Raw genomic sequence first — 20665 nt, forward strand, 5'->3', positions numbered from 1 at the left:
AACCGTTAACCGTTCCAGGGGTCTAACTTAAAACGTTCCAGACAACACGTGGTAGACCGTAACAGTAACCTGTTCCAAAGGTCTAACTTTAAAAAGCGCCAGCCAACACTTTGTAGACCGTAACTTTGTAACCTGTTCCAAAGGTCTAACTTTAAAACGTTCCAGCCAACACGTTGTAAACCGTAACCGTAAACCGTTCCTTGTTCTAACTTAAAAACGCTCCATCCAGCATGTGTTAGACCATAACCGTTATCCCTTCCAAGGGTCTAACTTAAAACGTTCCAGATAACACGTGGTAGACCTTGACCGTAACCTGTTCCAAAGTTCTAACTTTAAAAAGTTCCATCCAACACGTTGTAAACCGTAACCGTAAACCGTTCCTAGGTCTAACTTTTAAACGCTCTATCCAGCATGTGTTAGACCATAATCGTTAACCGCTCCAAGGGTCTAACTTAAAAACGTTCCAGACAACACGTGGTAGACCGCAACCGTAACCTGTTCAAAAGGTCTAACTTTAAAACGTTCCAGCCAACACGTTGTAACGTTCCAGACATTACGTGGTAAACGGTAACCGTAACCTGTTCCAAAGGTTTAACTTTAAAACATTCCAGCCAGCACGTTGTAAACCGTAATCGTAAGCCGTTTTAAAGGTCTAACTTTAAAACGTTCCAGCCAAAACTTTTTAAACCGTCTCCGTAAACCGTTTCTAAGTCTAACTTTAAAACGCTCCATCCAGCATGTGTTAGACTATAACCGTTATCCGTTCCAAGGGTCTAACTTAAAACGTTCCAGATAACACGGGGTAGACCGTAACCGTAACCTGTTCCAAAGTTCTAACTTTAAAAAGTTCCATCTAACACGTTGTAAACCGTAACCGTAAACCGTTCCTATGTCTAACTTTTAAACGCTCCATCCAGCATGTGTTAGACCATAACCGTTAACCGTTCCAAGGGTCTAACTTTAAAAAGTTCCAGACAACACGCGGTAGACCGTAACCGTAACCTGTTCCAAAGTTCTAACTTCAAAACGTTCCAGCCAACACGTTGTAAACCGTAACCGTAAGCCTTTCCTAGGTCTAACTTTAAAACGCTCCATCCAGCATGTGTTAGACAATAACCGATAACCGTACCAAGGGTCTAACTTAAAAACGTTCCAGACAACACGTGGTAGACCGTAACCGTAACCTGTTCCAAATGTCTAACTTTAAAACGTTCCAGCCAACACGTTGTAAACCGTAACCGTAAGCCATTCCTAGGTCGAAATTTAAAAAACTCCATCCAGCATGTGTTAGATCATAACCGTTAACCTTTCCAAGGGTCTAACTTAAAAACATTCCAGACAACATGTGGTAGACCGTAATCACAACCTATTCCAAAGGTCTAATTTTAAGACGTTCCAACCAACACGTTGTAAACCGTAACCGTAAACCGTTCCTATGTCTAACTTTAAAACGCTCCATCCAGCATGTGTTAGACCATAACCGTTAACCGTTCCAAGGGTCTAACTTAAAAACGTTCCAGACAACACATGGTAGACCGTAACCCTAACCTATTCCAAAGGTCTAACTTTAAAGCAATCCAGTCAACACATTGTAAACCGTAAACCGTTCCTAGGTCTAACTTTAAAACGCTCCATCCAGCATGTATTAGACCATAACCGTTAACCATTCCAAGGGTCTAACTTAAAAACGTTCCAGACAACACATGGTAGACCGTAACACTAACCTATTCCAAAGGTCTAACTTTAAAACAATCCAGTCAACACATTGTAAACCGTAAACCGTTCCTAGGTCTAACTTTAAAACGCTCCATCCAGCATGTATTAGACCATAACCGTTAACCGTTCCAAGGGTCTAACTTAAAAACGTTCCAGACAACACGTGGTAGACCGTAACAGTAACCTGTTCCAAAGGTCTAACTTTAAAAAGCGCCAGCCAACACTTTGTAGACCGTAACTTTGTAACCTGTTCCAAAGGTCTAACTTTAAAACGTTCCAGCCAACACGTTGTAAACCGTAACCGTAAACCGTTCCTTGTTCTAACTTAAAAACGCTCCATCCAGCATGTGTTAGACCATAACCGTTATCCCTTCCAAGGGTCTAACTTAAAACGTTCCAGATAACACGTGGTAGACCTTGACCGTAACCTGTTCCAAAGTTCTAACTTTAAAAAGTTCCATCCAACACGTTGTAAACCGTAACCGTAAACCGTTCCTAGGTCTAACTTTTAAACGCTCTATCCAGCATGTGTTAGACCATAATCGTTAACCGCTCCAAGGGTCTAACTTAAAAACGTTCCAGACAACACGTGGTAGACCGCAACCGTAACCTGTTCAAAAGGTCTAACTTTAAAACGTTCCAGCCAACACGTTGTAACGTTCCAGACATTACGTGGTAAACGGTAACCGTAACCTGTTCCAAAGGTTTAACTTTAAAACATTCCAGCCAGCACGTTGTAAACCGTAATCGTAAGCCGTTTCAAAGGTCTAACTTTAAAACGTTCCAGCCAACACTTTTTAAACCGTCTCCGTAAACCGTTTCTAAGTCTAACTTTAAAACGCTCCATCCAGCATGTGTTAGACTATAACCGTTATCCGTTCCAAGGGTCTAACTTAAAACGTTCCAGATAACACGGGGTAGACCGTAACCGTAACCTGTTCCAAAGTTCTAACTTTAAAAAGTTCCATCAAACACGTTGTAAACCGTAACCGTAAACCGTTCCTAGGTCTAACTTTTAAACGCTCCATCCAGCATGTGTTAGACCATAACCGTTAACCGTACCAAGGGTCTAACTTAAAAAAGTTCCAGACAACACGCGGTAGACCGTAACCGTAACCTGTTCCAAAGTTCTAACTTCAAAACGTTCCAGCCAACACGTTGTAAACCGTAACCGTAAGCCTTTCCTAGGTCTAACTTTAAAACGCTCCATCCAGCATGTGTTAGACCATAACCGATAACCGTCCCAAGGGTCTAACTTAAAAACGTTCCAGACAACACGTGGTAGACCGTAACCGTAACCTGTTCCAAATGTCTAACTTTAAAACGTTCCAGCCAACACGTTGTAAACCGTAACCGTAAGCCATTCCTAGGTCGAAATTTAAAAAACTCCATCCAGCATGTGTTAGATCATAACCGTTAACCTTTCCAAGGGTCTAACTTAAAAACATTCCAGACAACATGTGGTAGACCGTAATCACAACCTCTTCCAAAGGTCTAATTTTAAGACGTTCCAACCAACACGTTGTAAACCGTAACCGTAAACCGTTCCTATGTCTAACTTTAAAACGCTCCATCCAGCATGTGTTAGACCATAACCGTTAACCGTTCCAAGGGTCTAACTTAAAAACGTTCCAGACAACACATGGTAGACCGTAACCCTAACCTATTCCAAAGGTCTAACTTTAAAGCAATCCAGTCAACACATTGTAAACCGTAAACCGTTCCTAGGTCTAACTTTAAAACGCTCCATCCAGCATGTGTTAGACCATAACCGTTAACCATTCCAAGGGTCTAACTTAAAAACGTTCCAGACAACACATGGTAGACCGTAACCCTAACCTATTCCAAAGGTCTAACTTTAAAACAATCCAGTCAACACATTGTAAACCGTAAACCGTTCCTAGGTCTAACTTTATAACGCTCCATCCAGCATGTATTAGACCATAACCGTTAACCGTTCCAAGGGTCTAACTTAAAAACGTTCCAGACAATACGTGGTAGACGGTAACCGTAACCTGTTCCAAAGGTCCAACTTTAAAACTTTCCAGCCAACACGTTGTAAACCGTAACCGTAAGCCTTTCCTATGTCTAACTTTAAAACGCTCCATCCAGCATGTGTTAGACCATAACCGTTAACCGTTCCAAGGGTCTAACTTAAAAACATTCCAGACAACACATGGTAGACCGTAACCCTAACCTATTCCAAAGGTCTAACTTTAAAACCTTCCAGCCAACAGGTTATAAACTGTAACCGTAAACCGTTCCTAGGTCTAACATTAAAACGCTTCATCTAGCATGTGTCAGAACATAACCATTATCCGTTCCAAGGGTCTAACTTAAAAACGTTCCAGACAAAACGTGGTAGACCGTAACGATAACCTGCTCCAAAGGTCTAACTTTAAAACACGCCAGCCAACACGTTGTAGACCGTGACCGTAAACCGTTCCTAGGTCTAACTTTAAAATGCTCCATCCAGCACGTGTTAGACCATAACCATTAACCGTTCTAAGGGTCTAACTTAAAAACGTTCCAGACAGCTCGTGGTAGACCGTAACCGTAAGATTTTCCAAAGGTGGTAACTTTAAAACGTTCCAGCCAACACGTTGTAAACCGTAACCGTAAACCGTTCCTAGTTCTAACTTAAAAACGCTCCATCCAGCATTTGTTAGACAATAACCGTTAACCGTTCCAGGGGTCTAACTTAAAATGTTCCAGACAACACATGGTAGACCGTAACCGTAACCTGTTCCAAAGGTCTAACTTTAAAAAGCGCCAGCCAACACGTTGTAGACCGTAACCGTAAACCGTTCCTAGGTCTAACTTTAAAATGCTCCATCCAGAATGTGTTAGACCATAACCATTAACCGTTCCAAGGGTCTAACTTAAAAACGTTCCTGACAACTCGTGGTAGACCCTAACTGTAAGATTTTCCAAAGGTCTAACTTTAAAACTTTCCAGCCAAGACGTTGTAAGCCGTAACCGTAAACCGTTCCCATGTCTAACTATAAAACGCTCCATCCAGCATGTGTTAGACCATAACCATTAACCGGTTCAAGGGTGTAACTTAAAACGTTCCAGATAACACGTGGTAGACCGTAACCGTAACCTGTTCCAAAGGTCTAACTTTAAAACGTTCCAGCCAACACTTTGTAAACCGTCACCGTAAACCGTTCCTAGGTCTAACTTTAAAGCGCTCCATCCAGCATGTGTTAGACCATAACCGTTATCCCTTCCAAGGGTCTAACTTAAAACATTCCAGATAACACATGGTAGACCGTGACCGTAACCTGTTACAAAGTTCTAATTTTAAAAAGTTCCATCCAACACGTTGTAAACAGTAACCGTAAACCGTTCCTAGGTCTAACTTTTGAACGCTCTATCCAGCATGTGTTAGACCATAACCGTTAACCGCTCCAAGGGTCTAACATAAAAACTTTCCAGATAACACGTGGTAGACCGTAACCGTAACCTGTTCAAAAGGTCTAACTTTAAAACATTCCAGCCAACACGTTGTAACGTTCCAGACAACACGTGGTAGACGGTAACCGTAACCTGTTCCAAAGGTCTAACTTTAAAACGTTCCAGCCAGCACGTTGTAAACCGTAATGGTAAGCCGTTTCAAAGGTCTAACTTTAAAACGTTCCAGCCAACACTTTGTAAACCGTCACCGTAAACCGTTTCTAGGTTTAACTTTAAAACGCTCCATTCAGCATGTGTTAGACTATAACCGTTATCCGTTCGAAGGGTCTAGCTTAAAACGTTCCAGATAACACGTGGTAGACCGTAACCGTAACCTGTTCCAAAGTTCTAACTTTAAAAAGTTCCATCCAACACGTTGTAAACCGTAACCGTAAACCGTTCCTAGGTCTAACTTTTAAACGCTCCATCCAGCATGTGTTAGACCATAACCATTAACCGTTCCAAGGGTCTAACTTAAGAACGTTCCAGACAACACGTGGTAGACCGTACCTGTAACCTGTTCCAAAGTTCTAACTTCAAAACATTCCAGCCAACACGTTGAAAACGTTCCAGAAAACACGTGGTAGACGGTAACCGTAACCTGTTCCTAAGGTCTAACTTTAAAGCGTTCCAGCCAACACGTTGTAAACCGTAACCGTAAGCCGTTCCTAGGTCTAACTTTAAAACGCTCTATCCAGCATGTGTTAGACCATAACCGTTCCAGCCTAACACGTTGTAAACCGTAACCGTAAACCGTTCCTAGGTCTAAATTTAAAACGCTCCATCCAGATGTGTTAGACCATAATTGTTAACCGTTCCAAGGGTGTAACTTAAAAAAGTTCCAGATAACACGTGGTAGATCGTAACCGTAACCTGTTCCATAGGTCTAACTTTAAAACGTTCCAGCCAACACGTTGTAAACCGTAACCGTAAACCGCTCCTAGGTCTAATTTTAAAACGCTCTATCCAGCATGTGGTAGACCATAACCGTTAACCGTTCCAAAGGTCTAACTTAAAATTGTTCCAGACAACATGTGGTAGACCGTAACCGTAGGCTTTTCCAAAGGTCTAACTTTAAAATGCTCCAGCCAACATATGGTAAACCGTAACCATAAACAGTTCCAAGGGTCTAACTTAAAAAGGTTCCAAACAATACGTGGTAGACCGTAACCGTAAACTACTCCAAGGGTCTAACCTAACGCTACGGCCAATATGTGGTAGAATGGGTTTTCGTCCATGCTCTAAAGGGGGTTATGTAGAGCCTAGAGTAGCTGATCAGTTGCAATCCAAACCCGGCTCATAATGTTCTAATCTGTGTTTTGAGGGGCTGAGGAATCTGTGTTTCATCCGCATATACTATTTCTGAACTGTGTTTGCTGTCTATCAAACACAGTTGAAGGGTAAATCCTTTACTTTATGGTTAAATAATTTTCCTTTTATTACTCCCCTCCCATTCCTCAAATATTGGTCTCGGAATCTCATGTAGTTTCTATCGTAAGCTTCTGAATCGTTTATTCGCTGTACTTGAGCTTGCTTCGCTGTGGACTTACATAGAATTTACTATAAAGAGTTAGTTCTAACAAGGAGCAGTCACCCACCCTCCACCTTACTGACGATTTATTTTAATTATTCAAATATTTAAAGAACCCGTTTTAATAACGGACAGGTGATTTTTGTGCAATATCGGTTGCACAACTCCTCATGAGACTGGATTATGCATAAGCCTAATCATTGTGCAGCCGATGCTGAAGGTCTATAGGCTGTTGATTTGAGCAATGATTCTTTAGCATATAAACAATTTAAAGAACGTTAAACATTTTATTGATTATTCAGAAAAAATGAATAATTAACAAAACTTTTGAAGAAAATATATTTTGGTAGATACCAGGCTTATGTGAAACTGAGGGCAAACTTTGGCCCTGTTGTGCTTGTATTTACAATTATTGCAAATATATTTCAATCAAGTCGGCGCTGCTTTAGAACTTCGAAAATTCAAGGCCAGTGGATTTTCAGAGACTGGAATGTTAATTAAGTATATTTGCTTATATTTTGTAATAATATGGAATAATTATTTTACATATTATAACAGGGGTGGATTCAAGATTTTATTCGGGGGCGGGGGGTAAAATAGGTTGATCCGATAAATTTGCATTAGGAGCAAGTTTATTTAACGCAAACTTCCGTTAATTAAGTAAATTACACTACTTTCGACTGCGTTAGGGGGATCCCTCTCCCCCATGGATCCTCCGCTGTATTGTAACCTATTTGGTATTAATATTACTTCTTCATCCTGCTAAATTAGTGTACTAAGGACTTAATAGGTTTTCGTGCCAATGAGCCTTTGTTTTACTTTTTTATATATTATCCTTTATTCCAAATGACCCTTTATAAACCTTGGTTTTTCAATAAGAAATATTAAAAATACTACTAAAAAAAAAGAAGAAAATCAAAACCAGTCCTTTTGTAAAGATCCCTCCAAGAAAGTCCTTTTAGAACAAGTACCCCACTTCCTTTGTACCTTTGTCATCTCTATAGTTTTATTTTTGTATTTGTTTATTATAAGCTAGCTTATAATGGAAAAAATTATGTTGCAACATAATATTAGTAACATAAAGGCAACATAATAAAAATTATGCTGGTTCGGCAACGTGAAGTGTTGCACCAGGTTTTGGTTGATTTCACATAAATACAAGGTTCTTTGGGTGAAACACTCTTATTTTATTTCTTCGCCATTAATTGAACTATGTTGTCTTCAGGGTCTGGCGTATTCCCTCCCCCTTCCAAAAATTTCTCGGTGAATATTCCAAAATTCCCTTCCCCCACTGTGGGGCCATTCACTTCGAATACCCCGCACTTACCCGCAAAGAAGATCTTCGACTTTGACCCTGTCAAAGCCGGTTGGAAGCGACCTCGCGGCCGACCAAAGAAGCGATCCGACAGCGTATCCGAGTTTCTAGCGATGACAAATATCAAACTGAGTGAAGCGTGATCCATTGAAATGGACCAAAGTGGATGGAGGAGGTAGGCGTCACTCTCTACGCTAATTAGCACCTGGCAGGAGACCTAAGTCACAAAGTAAGTCTTCCCCCCCACGAAAAATTTTACCCATGGATTTTCTCCTTTCCACGGGATTCCTTCTGAAAATCCTGCTGGGAAATTCCCCCTGAAATTCGTCCCCCTTGACCATTCCCCATAAAAATTTTCCTCATATGTAAAATAAAAATCGTAATTTAAATTTGCAAGTATTTGAATTAGGTTAAGATTATTGAGTTACCTATTTGGTGGTTTTGCGTACAGACAGACATCCTTAATCAAATCAATATCCAGAAAACGTGCATAATGCGAGCGAAAGCAATTGTCAAGTATTTTTGTTCAGGTGTATTTAAGTTTAGTCAGCTCGAAAAGTATCCGCAAGGTTAAGAGAACCTTGGGGAGGGGTGGGAAAAAATTGTGAACATAAAAACATTTGTAAGAGTGAACACAACAACTTGTTTTATTTTCTTGGCGATCGGATGAACAGTATAATATTTCGTCAGGACAAACAGAGAGTACATCACTTTCAGGGTACTATTAAGGGGAGGAATTGGCATTTGAGGTCTGAGCTCTACCCAGAGTGTATGGGTCCGCCTGTCATAGATTTATATACCGTGTTATTTAAAAACCTGTATATGTGATCCGTAGTCAGGAGTTAGATGTCCCACCGAATACAAGAAAAACCACTTCAAGGCGATGCTGCTATATCCCCCTCATTACGGCTCAAGGTTTGTGGAATATAAATACAAGTTCAGCCAAGTTCAATCCTACTTAAACTCGCATGAAGTAATGACGTTAGGACTCTTTGCTTTATTTTTGGTCCTTTTTATCCCAAGTTAAATTTATCTTTATTCTACTTTCTCATGTGCTGAGGACGGATGTTAGATGTATAGTTGAAATATTCAGGTAGTTGTCTTCTGCAGTTCATTGTCTTTAAGATTGTCTTATTATATTATCTTCTATATTGGCTGTGTAAAAGGGTGGTATTAAAGGGGGGTTAGCTTTCTTATACTGCCCAGTGTTGAATGACTTTTGACTCCTACTCAAAGAAAAATTGAAATTTCGTCCATGTTGAGCTCCTTCTCAATACTGCAGTACCTAACCTTCTTCAAAGGTGAAGATTTTTATTGAGCCTCTTTAGATGGCCTCTTTAGACATTAATTCGTTTTAAGTATGCTACTGAAATATTCTCCCTCTCGTATTGGTCACTAAGATCCCGTCCCATTAAGATCTTTTTCTAAGAGCTATTCTTGATGTAAACATCCGTATAAGGAGCTCTTTGTTGCCCGTGTATCCCATATCGTTCAGGGAATATGTTTTATTTACTATCTCTCGTATTGACCCAGGCTAAATAGAAACACACTAGAGTTTGCTCCTCTTTAGAGGACGAATTAAAGCATTCTGGGAATGATCTAAAATACTATCAGAATAAATTTTCTGCTTTCTCGAAGATAAATTAAGGAAAGAAAATTGGAAAATAACAGCCCAAGGCAAAACAACAACAACGGCGTTTGAACAAAAGAAAAAAGAGACGTTTGAAAATGCTAGGTAAATCCCCGAAGAAAATAAAATACAGTACGGGGTGCTAATCAAAGGCTATGCGGGAAGTGCTTCTTGGGAGGTGCTTCCGAAAAACTATGCGGGAGGTGCTAAAGTGGGTGGTTTTCAAAAAACACACATGCACTATTGACTAGACTCATTATAGTTTCTTAAAAAGCACCTTTTACGTATTTGACAGAAGAGATTCCCCTGATTTCAACTCAGTTTTATTCAGAGGTTTTATTTTCCATGTATATGCTAGGTAAATCTCTAAGGAAAAGAAAATACAGTGCGAGGTGCTGTTCAAAGATTATGCAGGAGGTGCTTTTTGGGAGGTGCTTTCGGAAATCTATGCGGGAGGTGCTAAAAGAGGTGCTTTTCAAAAAGTACATATGTGCTACTGACTTGACTCATTATAGTTTCTTAAAAAGTGCCTTTTAAATATTTGACAGGCTACATCCCCTAAGAATTTTCCCTCATTTCAACTTAGTTTTATTCGGAGGTTTTATTTTTCCATGTATTTGCTAGGTAATTTCCAATTAAATAAAGTACAATACGAGGTGCTATTCAAAAGCTAAGAGGGAGATACTTTTCGGGAGGTGCTTTCGGAAATCTGAATCGGGAGGTTCTAAAAGAGTTGCTTTTTAAAAAATGCATATCCACTGCTGACTAGACGGATTATATTTTCTTAAAAAAGCCTCTAAGAAATTCCTCTGATTTCAACTAAATTTTATTCACATGTTTTTTTTCCTATATTGAGAATTCTAGCTGTTGGATTTATACTGAAAATTGATGGCTTTGTTCCGGAAATCTTTTTTGCGGGTTTTTTAAGTTAAGAGTTAAGGGCGTGGTCAAACTATACTGGGAAAAAAACTACGAAAAAGAAAGTTTTTGTTCATTATATGATTAAATAGACAAGTAAGAAAATAAAAGTGTGATATCAAGGGGCAGGGACTTCTTGAGCAGGAAGAGAGAAATTTCGAAAAGTTATTAATAATATGACTTATTATTATTACTATATTATTGTTATTATTATGAGTCAAAATTAATAATAACACACTGAATTGTATAGAAAATATTAGAGACTATAGGGAAGATCAAAGAAGCTCTAAATTTCGAGGATAATATAAGTTAAAAATACAATAAGATATGATATTCAAAAGATCCGTGACTACCCTTGACATGATTCTCGCGCACTGCCTATCGACATTATATTCCTGGTTACTTCTTAGCAGGATTGGTGACCTGACCAAGCAACATTCTATCGGGGCTTAGGTTCTAAAGACAAATTTTATTTTATAATCCCAATCAGGGTAGTTTTAGCGATGGCTGGAAAATCTAATTCCTACGTTAGGTTACATTTGAAATTCTAGACGATTCAGGATTGACACGTTTTTCAGGTTTAGAAATCTGATAAGTCTTATTGACATCAAAGTATAATCAGCTACGGAACAAGTACTGACAAAACCTATCCTCTCCACACAAAAAAAGTGACCCTTTGTATACCCATGCGAACCTGGCAACTAAATCAAGAACTAAAAACCGTAGTTACACAATTCATCCCGGTCACTCGTCGCCTGAATCACGCTCTAGCATAATTATTGGCCGGAGCAAAGTACTTTGGCTTGGAGCGATTAAGTAGTGCAACATTTTGCGTCTAGAGGCGCTGAGGTACGCGGGGTCACTTTATGAGAGTTTTGTCAGTACTTGTTCCGTAGGTGATTATACTTTGATTGACATATAAGACATTAAGGGGGTAAATGTACAAATTAACTGGATTCTCTGTGTGACGCAATCAATCAAGTACCTTTTCGCTAAAAAGAAAACAAAGATGAGTTATTGATTTGGCTTCAAAGCGCCTGTCCCAATGACCGCTATGCACTAAACCGATCTGTGATTTTGGTTTTTCTCTATGAAAATGGGACCCAATGTCCCAATGACCGCTATGCACTAAACTGATCTGTGATTTTGCTTTTTCTCTATGAAAATGGGACCCAATAGGACCCAATGACCGCTATGCACTAAACTGATCTGTGATTTTTGTTTTTCTCTATGAAAATGGGACCCAATGTCCCAGTGACCGCTATGCACTAAACCGATCTGTGATTTTGGCTTTTCTCTATTAAAATGGGCCATGAGTCAAGACTGAGGAAAACGAACTGAAATGAAATGAAAACGAAATGAAAAGGGAAAAACTAATTTTTAATTCGAGTTAAAATGATTTACCCAATTCTGAAGACAAAAGAGAATTCAAAAACTATTTCGGTAGTTAGTCGCTGAAGTTGAATCAGGATATTCAGAGTAATATTTGTGACTACTTCAAAGTTTGCTGCACAAAGGAATGCAGCTTTGTGGGCGTTCAGACTCTGGATTTTGTCTCAGACTCTGTCCAATTTTCCCGCTCAGAATGGTTGAAAGCTGAAAATAGGAACTACCGAGCAACATTTTCAGAACAAAAAAACCTACTTAGGTGACAATTATGAATATGAATTTCCTATTTCTGAAAATATTTTCGACTTCAACCATTCTGAGTAGGAAATTTGGAAAGAATCTGAGACCAAATCCAGCGTCTGAACGCCCACTTTCATCGACAAGAGTTGATGTCATACACAACCAATTTTTGGGCTAAATACTTCCAACTCAGTACATAATTCATGCCTAAAAATTTTGGACTCCGATGGAGGAGTAGCCGGTTTCAAATAATATACTTCACTGGAAAGGAGGAGATACAAACAAAACACTGAAGAACCATCCCGTGCTCAAAATCCAGTGTCCATAACTTGGTTGCAAGTTCCTTGGAGGTCATCATTACTGAAGGTAGCCTTGCAGTAATTTGGTTAATTGTAATAATGGGGTTAAATTGTAGTAATAGAGTGAATTGCAGTAATGGGGATTAAAATACTCTCTTTCTATATCCAGCCTTTTTCGTATTCTGCATGTGGTCATGATGCAATTATAAATACAGTTTTCAAAAAGAATTTTCACTTTCTGCTTTCAATCGTTTAGTTCCGATCAGAAATACCAACCGGCTTTCACGACGCCACGTCATTTCGAGTGTCTCCTTGCCAATATCGTCCGTATTGGGACAGAACTTAGGTTAATAAAAGGCGAAAAACTCGGTAATAGGTTTATTAAGCGGAAAATAAATAACGTTAATAAGAATTCAAATATGCCATGCCTTTGCTTGATATGTTGCTTCCTTACTCTCAGAATTAGAAAATGATACGAGTAGGTAAGATATTCATAAGCAAAATGAAAACGAGACGCAAATAAGCTGGAATATCATGGATGATTAGCTAGGATATTATGGGTGAATAGACGTGATTAAGGACATCATGAAAATAGTCATAAAGAAAAGTCGGACCAGGTCCTATTTCTGTTACATTTCGTAGTCTGTCTCTATTTCATTTTCTATTTCTGCCCATGAAAAAAAAAAAAATATAAAACGTCTTCAATAGGAATTCACAAATCATGCTATAAATCTTTTGCTTCTTTTCGTGAAGACGACATATTTGTGGTCCCGTCACTTTGTAGCTTCGGTTTGGCAAAATTTTCAGTCTTCCGTCCAAACCTATCTAAATGGAAAGCGACAAATTCACTAGTTCTGCTTTTAATATTCTGCTTTCAGCTTGTGAATTTGTGCTTTAAATCTTTTACTTCCTGTCAGAAATACAAGATGGATCTCCTGTCACCACTTCGGTCTGTGGTTCCAATTCGGCGACATATTTCGTCTTCACTCAGGGCCTAGCTTAATGGAGGGTGACAAAGCCATACATAGAAACTAAGTGCAAGAGCGTGTGATATCGCTGATTGACCCGTTGATAGGCTATATTCACTAATTGAATGTCACACAAATAGTTTTGATGTTTGTAAGCAAATATCTCTAGCAAATAGATCAGAATATCATGGATAATAGGCTAAAAATATTATAAATACTTTAAAAAAGGTCATGTAGAGACACAACAAGTACAATCCTAAAGAAAAAATTTGGAAGCACCACACATTCTTCTCTCTAAAGAGGGATATAAGTATGAACATGTTTAACCGATTAAAGAGATCCAGATAAGAAACCATTCGTTGCCGCCGAACCGACATTTTCTTAGAGTGTATTTTATTTTGTGTCTCTTACCTAGGATTCATAAGTACATATTGACACAATGGAGTACTCTTTTTAAAGCTATGTAAAATATTTGAGAAAGTACTAAAAAGTCGAAACTGTAAACTTTCAAATGGCTTAAGAGGGCTCAAGCTTTTAAATAAAACCATTGTAGTAATGGTCAATCAAATTGTGATTATTTATACCAATACCAGGCTAATTATAAGCCAACCAGGCTTATAATTTGTGAATATCCTGCAGGACTTTCCACCGAATCATTTCAAATATTTTTTTCCAACAATTCTTTAAAAAAAAATCTTTTGTTCGCAGGAGTGGTAGTATCAAGAACTTGCTCGTATAAAGTTGAGTAAGGGCTAAACCATTTCGGTTCTTTAGTGGCTTAGAGGGCAAGATTGAGTGAAGAAATAATTTGGATTACTCAGCATTCAATAAATGTACACAATGATCTTCTAAAAGATCAAAATTTAAACTGGATTTGGCAATTCAAAAGACATTATGTGTTTAATTTGTGAAACCAATTTGTATCGGCGGACGTTTGTTAACATAATTTTCTAACATGAGATACAGGGTATGGAATGGATTGTCACACAAGACCGTTTCCCACCCATTTTCAGGCGTGCAGTAGACACATGTTTTCCAAAAGGGAAATTTTTGGAAAACATATTTTATACTCTTGCTAAGAGCCCTTATGTACTGTGGCCTCACCCGGCATGTAACTCTAATATCTCCAGATATGCTATTTTTTCAACTCGATTTAAATTATTTTGTTAAAAAAAAATTTTTGTTACCTATTATTTTGTTAACTAGAATTAGACGTGCAACTGAGGGGGGAAGATCTTGAGGATAATATTGACTGTATTTAGGTCAAACATCTTCCGTTGCATTTAATATCGATTATGAATAACGCACAAAAACAAATGGAAAAAAAACTGGAAAAAATATATTGGTTTTGGGATATTTTATTTTTCTGTTTCTAATTTTAATACATTTTTTGTAATTTCAAATTTATCCCCCTTCATTCTTCTAATATATATTTCTGTCTTATATCTAATTTATATTTCTAAGAAAATTTGTCAAAAAAAACCTGGAACACCTTATCCTCTTTCACATTCAGAAATCGTGCCTGTATTTCCAACAAAACAAATTGATACATAGAACGACCACATAGTATAAAAATCAAATAACAATACGGGACGTATTAAATAAAGTACCGTCCTAGTCGAGAGGTTAGGAATCTAAACTTGGAATCCCAAGGTTGGAATCCCAAGGTTGGAGAGGTTGGAATCCTCTGGTTCGAGTCCTGGTGTCACTGGGTATTTGGTTTGAAACGGGATTGAGCGGCGTGATTCTTTAAGCCCAGCCTGAGTCGACCACATCGCAACCTCCGTGATCTTGGTCCCTTCCCCGCTGACTGATTCCGCAAAATATGTTACCCCTACATTTTAGTGAATGAACGCTACTGTCATTGTGTGCCTTTTTTTTATTCAGTTCAAATTAAAAAAAAAAAAAGAATGCCTCCTAAGCTGATACAATCAATCATACTTTATTTTTACAATATTCAAGTTTTTAGTATATGTCAGTTAGTATATGTACAGTTTTTGGTATAATGTCAAAATTTTTGTGTATTCAGTCTAAAAAATGTTGTAGCAAACAATATATTTATACCAGGAGGCCGAGGCAGAAGCAGCTGCTGCAGCTGCTGAAGCAGAAGGTTTGGCTAAATCCCCATCTGTTTTTTCCTGTCAAAGCTACGAGGTATTTGTTGGGGACCAAGGACAAGAAAAGTGTCAAGGAGATAAAAATTCACTTCATTCTGAGGGAGGAGATTCGATGCTTAGTGAACATAAATCGAGAGCAAATGGTCGGATCCGAAAGGTAACATTAAAACTCTTAATTGGCTATGCCGTATTGGGCATGATACCTTTAACTAACTTAACTAGGTCTAGACATACACTCACTTTAGTACTTCAAGGTCGAAGCTATTATTTTCGTTTTTGATGGCTGAAATCATTTGCTAAGCAGTTCTCAAAGGGATAATCTAAAGATGATCAACTTATGTACAATTACAATTTGATCTTGTTGATTTGCCTTATCCTGCTGATCCTCTTTTCGAGAGCAGCTTAGCAAACTGTTTTTGAGAAATACTTTAAATTTCAAATATACCTGATTTTATACATATACCCTTATACATCTTATACATAGCTTTATAAATACACATATACTCTTATACGTGACAGCGACGATGCTTCGAAATTGTTTAATGAGAGCGTTCAATTTAAGTCCTCTTTAGCCATCGGATGATTTTGGTGATGAAGATGAAATTGATGAATGTCACACCCAAAATAAAAATTTGAAAATAGCTGGGTCAATCCGGCCACCGCTTCCCGTCCCATGTAGAAATGTAAATGAAAATAAACTAATATAGAAGTTGCTGACGCCAAAAAACATGGTTTACACTATAAAACATAAAATCGCGAAGAAAGGAAGAAAACAAAGACAATTAACAGCCAGTGAAAAAATTAAAAAATTATGTTATTATGTAAAAATTATGAAAAATTACCGTCCTTAGCGGTCAAGCGGAGATCTTGACCGAAATATTTGTATAGTTTTTCTTTTTTTTTTTCACTGGCTGTTAATTGTCCTCGTTTTCTTCCTTTCTTCAGGTTCAGGTTCTTTTATTTACAAACTAAATACAACTACAATATGGGCATGTCTGGCTCAGAGTTTTGTTAGTATTATCAGGCAACCAATAACAAATAAAAACAACAAAAACATAATATATAACTGCATTTGTACATAATCACACTCTTTTGTAAATAGATAAAAAGAAAGGAACATGTATGATATACATGTATATGTTAATAATAAAATAATTGAACTTGAACTTGAAGCAAGCATCACCCAAAGCCAGCAGCCAAATGGAGAACAAACTAAAACAAAACACCAAAAATAGTGAAGTGAAGCCGAAGGGAAATACTACGTAGATAATGAGTCAGCTGGACGACCATAACTTAATTAAAAAAAAAAAAAAAAAAAAATGATCAAAGGGTTAGTAAAAGAGTTTTTAAATGCCCCCGCAGTGTACCAACAGAAAGACCAATATTAAGACCCGACCCATGCACAGTCCAAAGTTTGGTCATGCAGTGCCTGAGTGAGAACCTCGATTTCTCAGTGCACGCTCGGGATTCAACATACTTAGAAGATCCCCTCGTTCCATAATTGTGCTCACATTGGTTAAATAGATCCATAGCACAGAAAATTTTAGGTAGAATTTTAGCAAAATACTTAACACAAAACATCAATCCATGAAAAGATAATAATAATTCCACTGGTAATATATTAAGGAAAGAATATACACTTTTAATTGGCGATTTTGATGGTAGGGATAATGGGGAGGGGATGAAAATTTTCAGGATACACAGTGCTTTATTTTTCTGCCTTTGAAGTGGTTTTATATGAGTTATAAATGTATTCAGAAAAATCAGTGGACAATAACTCCGATAAGAATAGACTAGGGCAATATATACCGATCTCATTGCATGAAAAGGTAGAATAAATTTGAAATGCCACAATATTCCAACATTCCTTCCCAACTTCATCCGCAATTTAGCAATGTGTTCCTTCCATCTCATATTCTGATCAACTAGCACACCTAAATATCTCATAGCAGATACACGCTCTAAATGAGTATATTCATCAATGGGTAGTCTACTAAGTTCAGGTAAAGACTGGTCAGTACGAGAGAAAATCAGAAACTTGGATTTTGACATATTAACAGATAATTTATTTGCACTAAACCAAGTTTCTATCCTCTCTAAAGATGCCAACATATTCTTCTTAAGCGACATTTCATCAGCACCGCTCACTGTGCAGGCCGTATCATAAGCGAATAGGACATTTAGCCCGAGATCTTCCATCGCCCTGTTGATGTCGTTAACATAAATAAGAAAGAGTAGAGGTCCAAGTATGGACCCTTGAGGAACGCCGACTTGACCAGTGATACCAAGTAGTGAAGAGGTAGCATTTCCACCATACACAAACTGACTGCGCCCAGTCAAATATGATTCAACCAGAGAGTTTGTAGGTCCGCATATACCATAATTTTCCAGTTTACGAAGCAAAATTGCAAGACAAATAGTATCGAACGCTTTTTTTATATCAATATATTAGCCGGAATTTCTTTTTTATCCAAAGTGTCGTGTATAAACTGTGTGAGTGTCAGAATCGCATGTTCAGAGCTATGACCCTTCCTAAACCCAAACTGAAGGTCATTAAAACATCCCCTCTTATCAAAAAACTGCACTATGCGGTTGTAAAGACATCGTTCAATTACTTTTGCGAATGAAGATAAGATTGAGATTGGCCTGTAGTTTGTTGGATCTTTCACGTCATCACCCTTATGCAGGGCTAAAACACGTGCAGACTTTAAAGTCCTCTTAACAAAAACAAGTGGCAGCTGGGAAACGTCCTCTTGAAAAACATAAGTTGATAACAGGAATAAAAAATTCTGTAACATCAGGCATTATCCGTTTTAATAGGCTTGTCGACGAGCCATCCGTACCTTCCGACGACCCATTTTTCAGTTGGTATATAACTTGCAGTAGTTCGTCCGCTGACACCGGCGTTAGGAAAAGAGAGCAATCCGATGGAGGGGGCATGTAAGTAGAATATGCTGAATCGGGTAAACTTCGAGTTGGTGCCTCAAGCAATGTTAGTGACCAATATTTGCGAAGTGCCCATTTAGAACACCAACAACATTTCGCTTTAATTTAACAATTTTCTTGTCTTTTGGTGATTATATCTCTTCCGGAAGGTTTTTCATTTTCTTTTTACCAAGGCATTCATTAATAATCAACCAAGTTTTTTTGGGGGACCCTTCAGCATTTTGAAATTCATGAAGATAGTATGACTGCTTCGCTTGTCGCAGTAACTTTGTCAGAAATATTCTGTACTGCCAAAACTTGGCCTTATTTTCATGTGTAGGATCTGCCATGAATTTCCTGAAGAGGTTATTTTTGGTATGGATAGAGGACAGAACTGCAGCTTTAATTAATGGTTTCTTTGGTTTAATATAACGGCTACCTTGTCGGCTTCATAAAGGACATGCCTCATTAAGTACTATTACGAATTGGTTGATGAAGTATTCAATACCTTTGTCCACGTCGTCACATTCTAAGCAGGGAGACCGGTCAACTTGGGACAGTAAACTTTTCAGTTTATCAATCGAAGCAGCGTCCAGTCTTCTTGACCTCAATGAAGAGGGTTTAGGGGAGGGACCCGTTTGAAGGTCGCACAGAATCATAAAATGGTCAGAAGTATCATCAACTATAACGTTACAACCCAGTGTCTCGAAATTTGCGAAATTTGTGAAAATTCTCCCCCCCCCCCAACTCACTCAACCTATTGCGAGTTCCACCACAGCCACCACCATTCAAATTAGAAAAAAATTACTCACCCGTATTCTCCACTTGGAGGTGGGCCGGGATGACGCAGTGGAAAAAAGTCAAACCTTTTGAAGTTTCAAACGCTGACAGTGCGGCAGTACGTTCTTGTAGATTTCCGCAACAAAAGATATACGGCAAGAAAACTGAACCAATTTTAATGAATTTAGACCTCGGAGCTCAGAGTCAGATGAGCAGGGATATGGAAATAAGCGAAAAATACGGAAAAAAAGAAAGCACATAGGAACAAAAAGAGCAAAAAGAAAGGAAACAAAAATAAAGAAGAACACAGACAACGAGATAAATACACTTCTTTTTAAGTAGGACACTTTACTTATCGATCTTCACATTCCTAACCAGTATAGACTATATACTGAATAAAAAAACATAATCAATCTGACAAATCATTATATAGATATATATACAAGCAATATTAGCATTCGTCATGTGTTACCCATGGGCCAGTAATATCGTTTCTACTTTGCAGCAATAGTCTGGCCTCGGATTGTTTCACTCACCTGAACTTGGATATTTGCTGAGCTTTAAGATCATGTGCCTTGGCCAAAAGCTCATTACTTAGGGCATTTAGTGAAGGAGGCAAATCAGTACATATTCTCATACCGCTTCCTTTAAGTTTGCCTACATTGCTCAATAGCATTTGCAAGTCCAAATTATTCGCACAAGAAATAAGAACAGGCGATACTCCAGCTTGTTTGTTAAACAAGCTTTGCGATTTTATGTTTTATCATGATTAGCCAGTGTGGTCTCAGAAATTATTTATGGTTTACACTCAATTAACTAACATAATACTCAACACTCAACTAATATTCAACAAGTATAAACTATCGTAAATAAAAAAAAACTGAAGATTTTAAAAATTCACGCCTTCTAGATATAAAATACTGCCATCTAATTTTCTAATTGCCGCGAAGTAGAAATCATAACTTAACTAACTACTGGCACCCCCCAGAAACAGCTGAAAACATGGCGTTCAACTAAAGGCCCGTTTGCAGTGAGATGTTACTAAGACGAAGATTTACTTAGCGCTATTTTAAGTCAATCAGATTTTCAATAGAATTTTCTGCTTGGGTGAAAAATTCTATGAAAAATTCTAATTGACTCAAATCAGCACTAGTTAAACCGCCAATAGACCGCCAGTAGGATGGTGCTGATGGAAAGGTGCCATGCCGGTAAAACCCTATCTTCATTATGGCTTTTTTAGGGAAGCTGGCCGAGTAAAAGCATCACTCGTTCACCAAATTTAACTTTTTCTAAAAAAAAAAATTTAAACAGTCAAAAGCCTGAGCAACCTCACCACAAAAAGCCATAATACATACGCGGCTTAACAAATAAATTTCCT

At 38.1% G+C, this 20665-nt stretch overlaps 1 protein-coding gene across 1 annotated transcript in view; it reads left to right on the top strand.

Moving 5' to 3' along the window:
• The window catches only part of LOC148939517 (sodium channel protein para-like), a 352192-nt gene that overhangs the window by 232374 nt on the left and 99153 nt on the right, over positions 1–20665 (top strand). The window contains 1 exon segment of the mRNA XM_089106716.1: positions 15533–15739. Within this exon segment, the coding sequence (XP_088962842.1) occupies positions 15533–15739 (207 nt within the window).

Source organism: Artemia sp. Qi Xiang Cuo, chromosome 21, assembly GCF_049724085.1.
Source record: "Artemia sp. Qi Xiang Cuo chromosome 21, ASM4972408v1, whole genome shotgun sequence".
In the NCBI taxonomy this organism is placed as follows: domain Eukaryota; kingdom Metazoa; phylum Arthropoda; class Branchiopoda; order Anostraca; family Artemiidae; genus Artemia; species Artemia sp. Qi Xiang Cuo.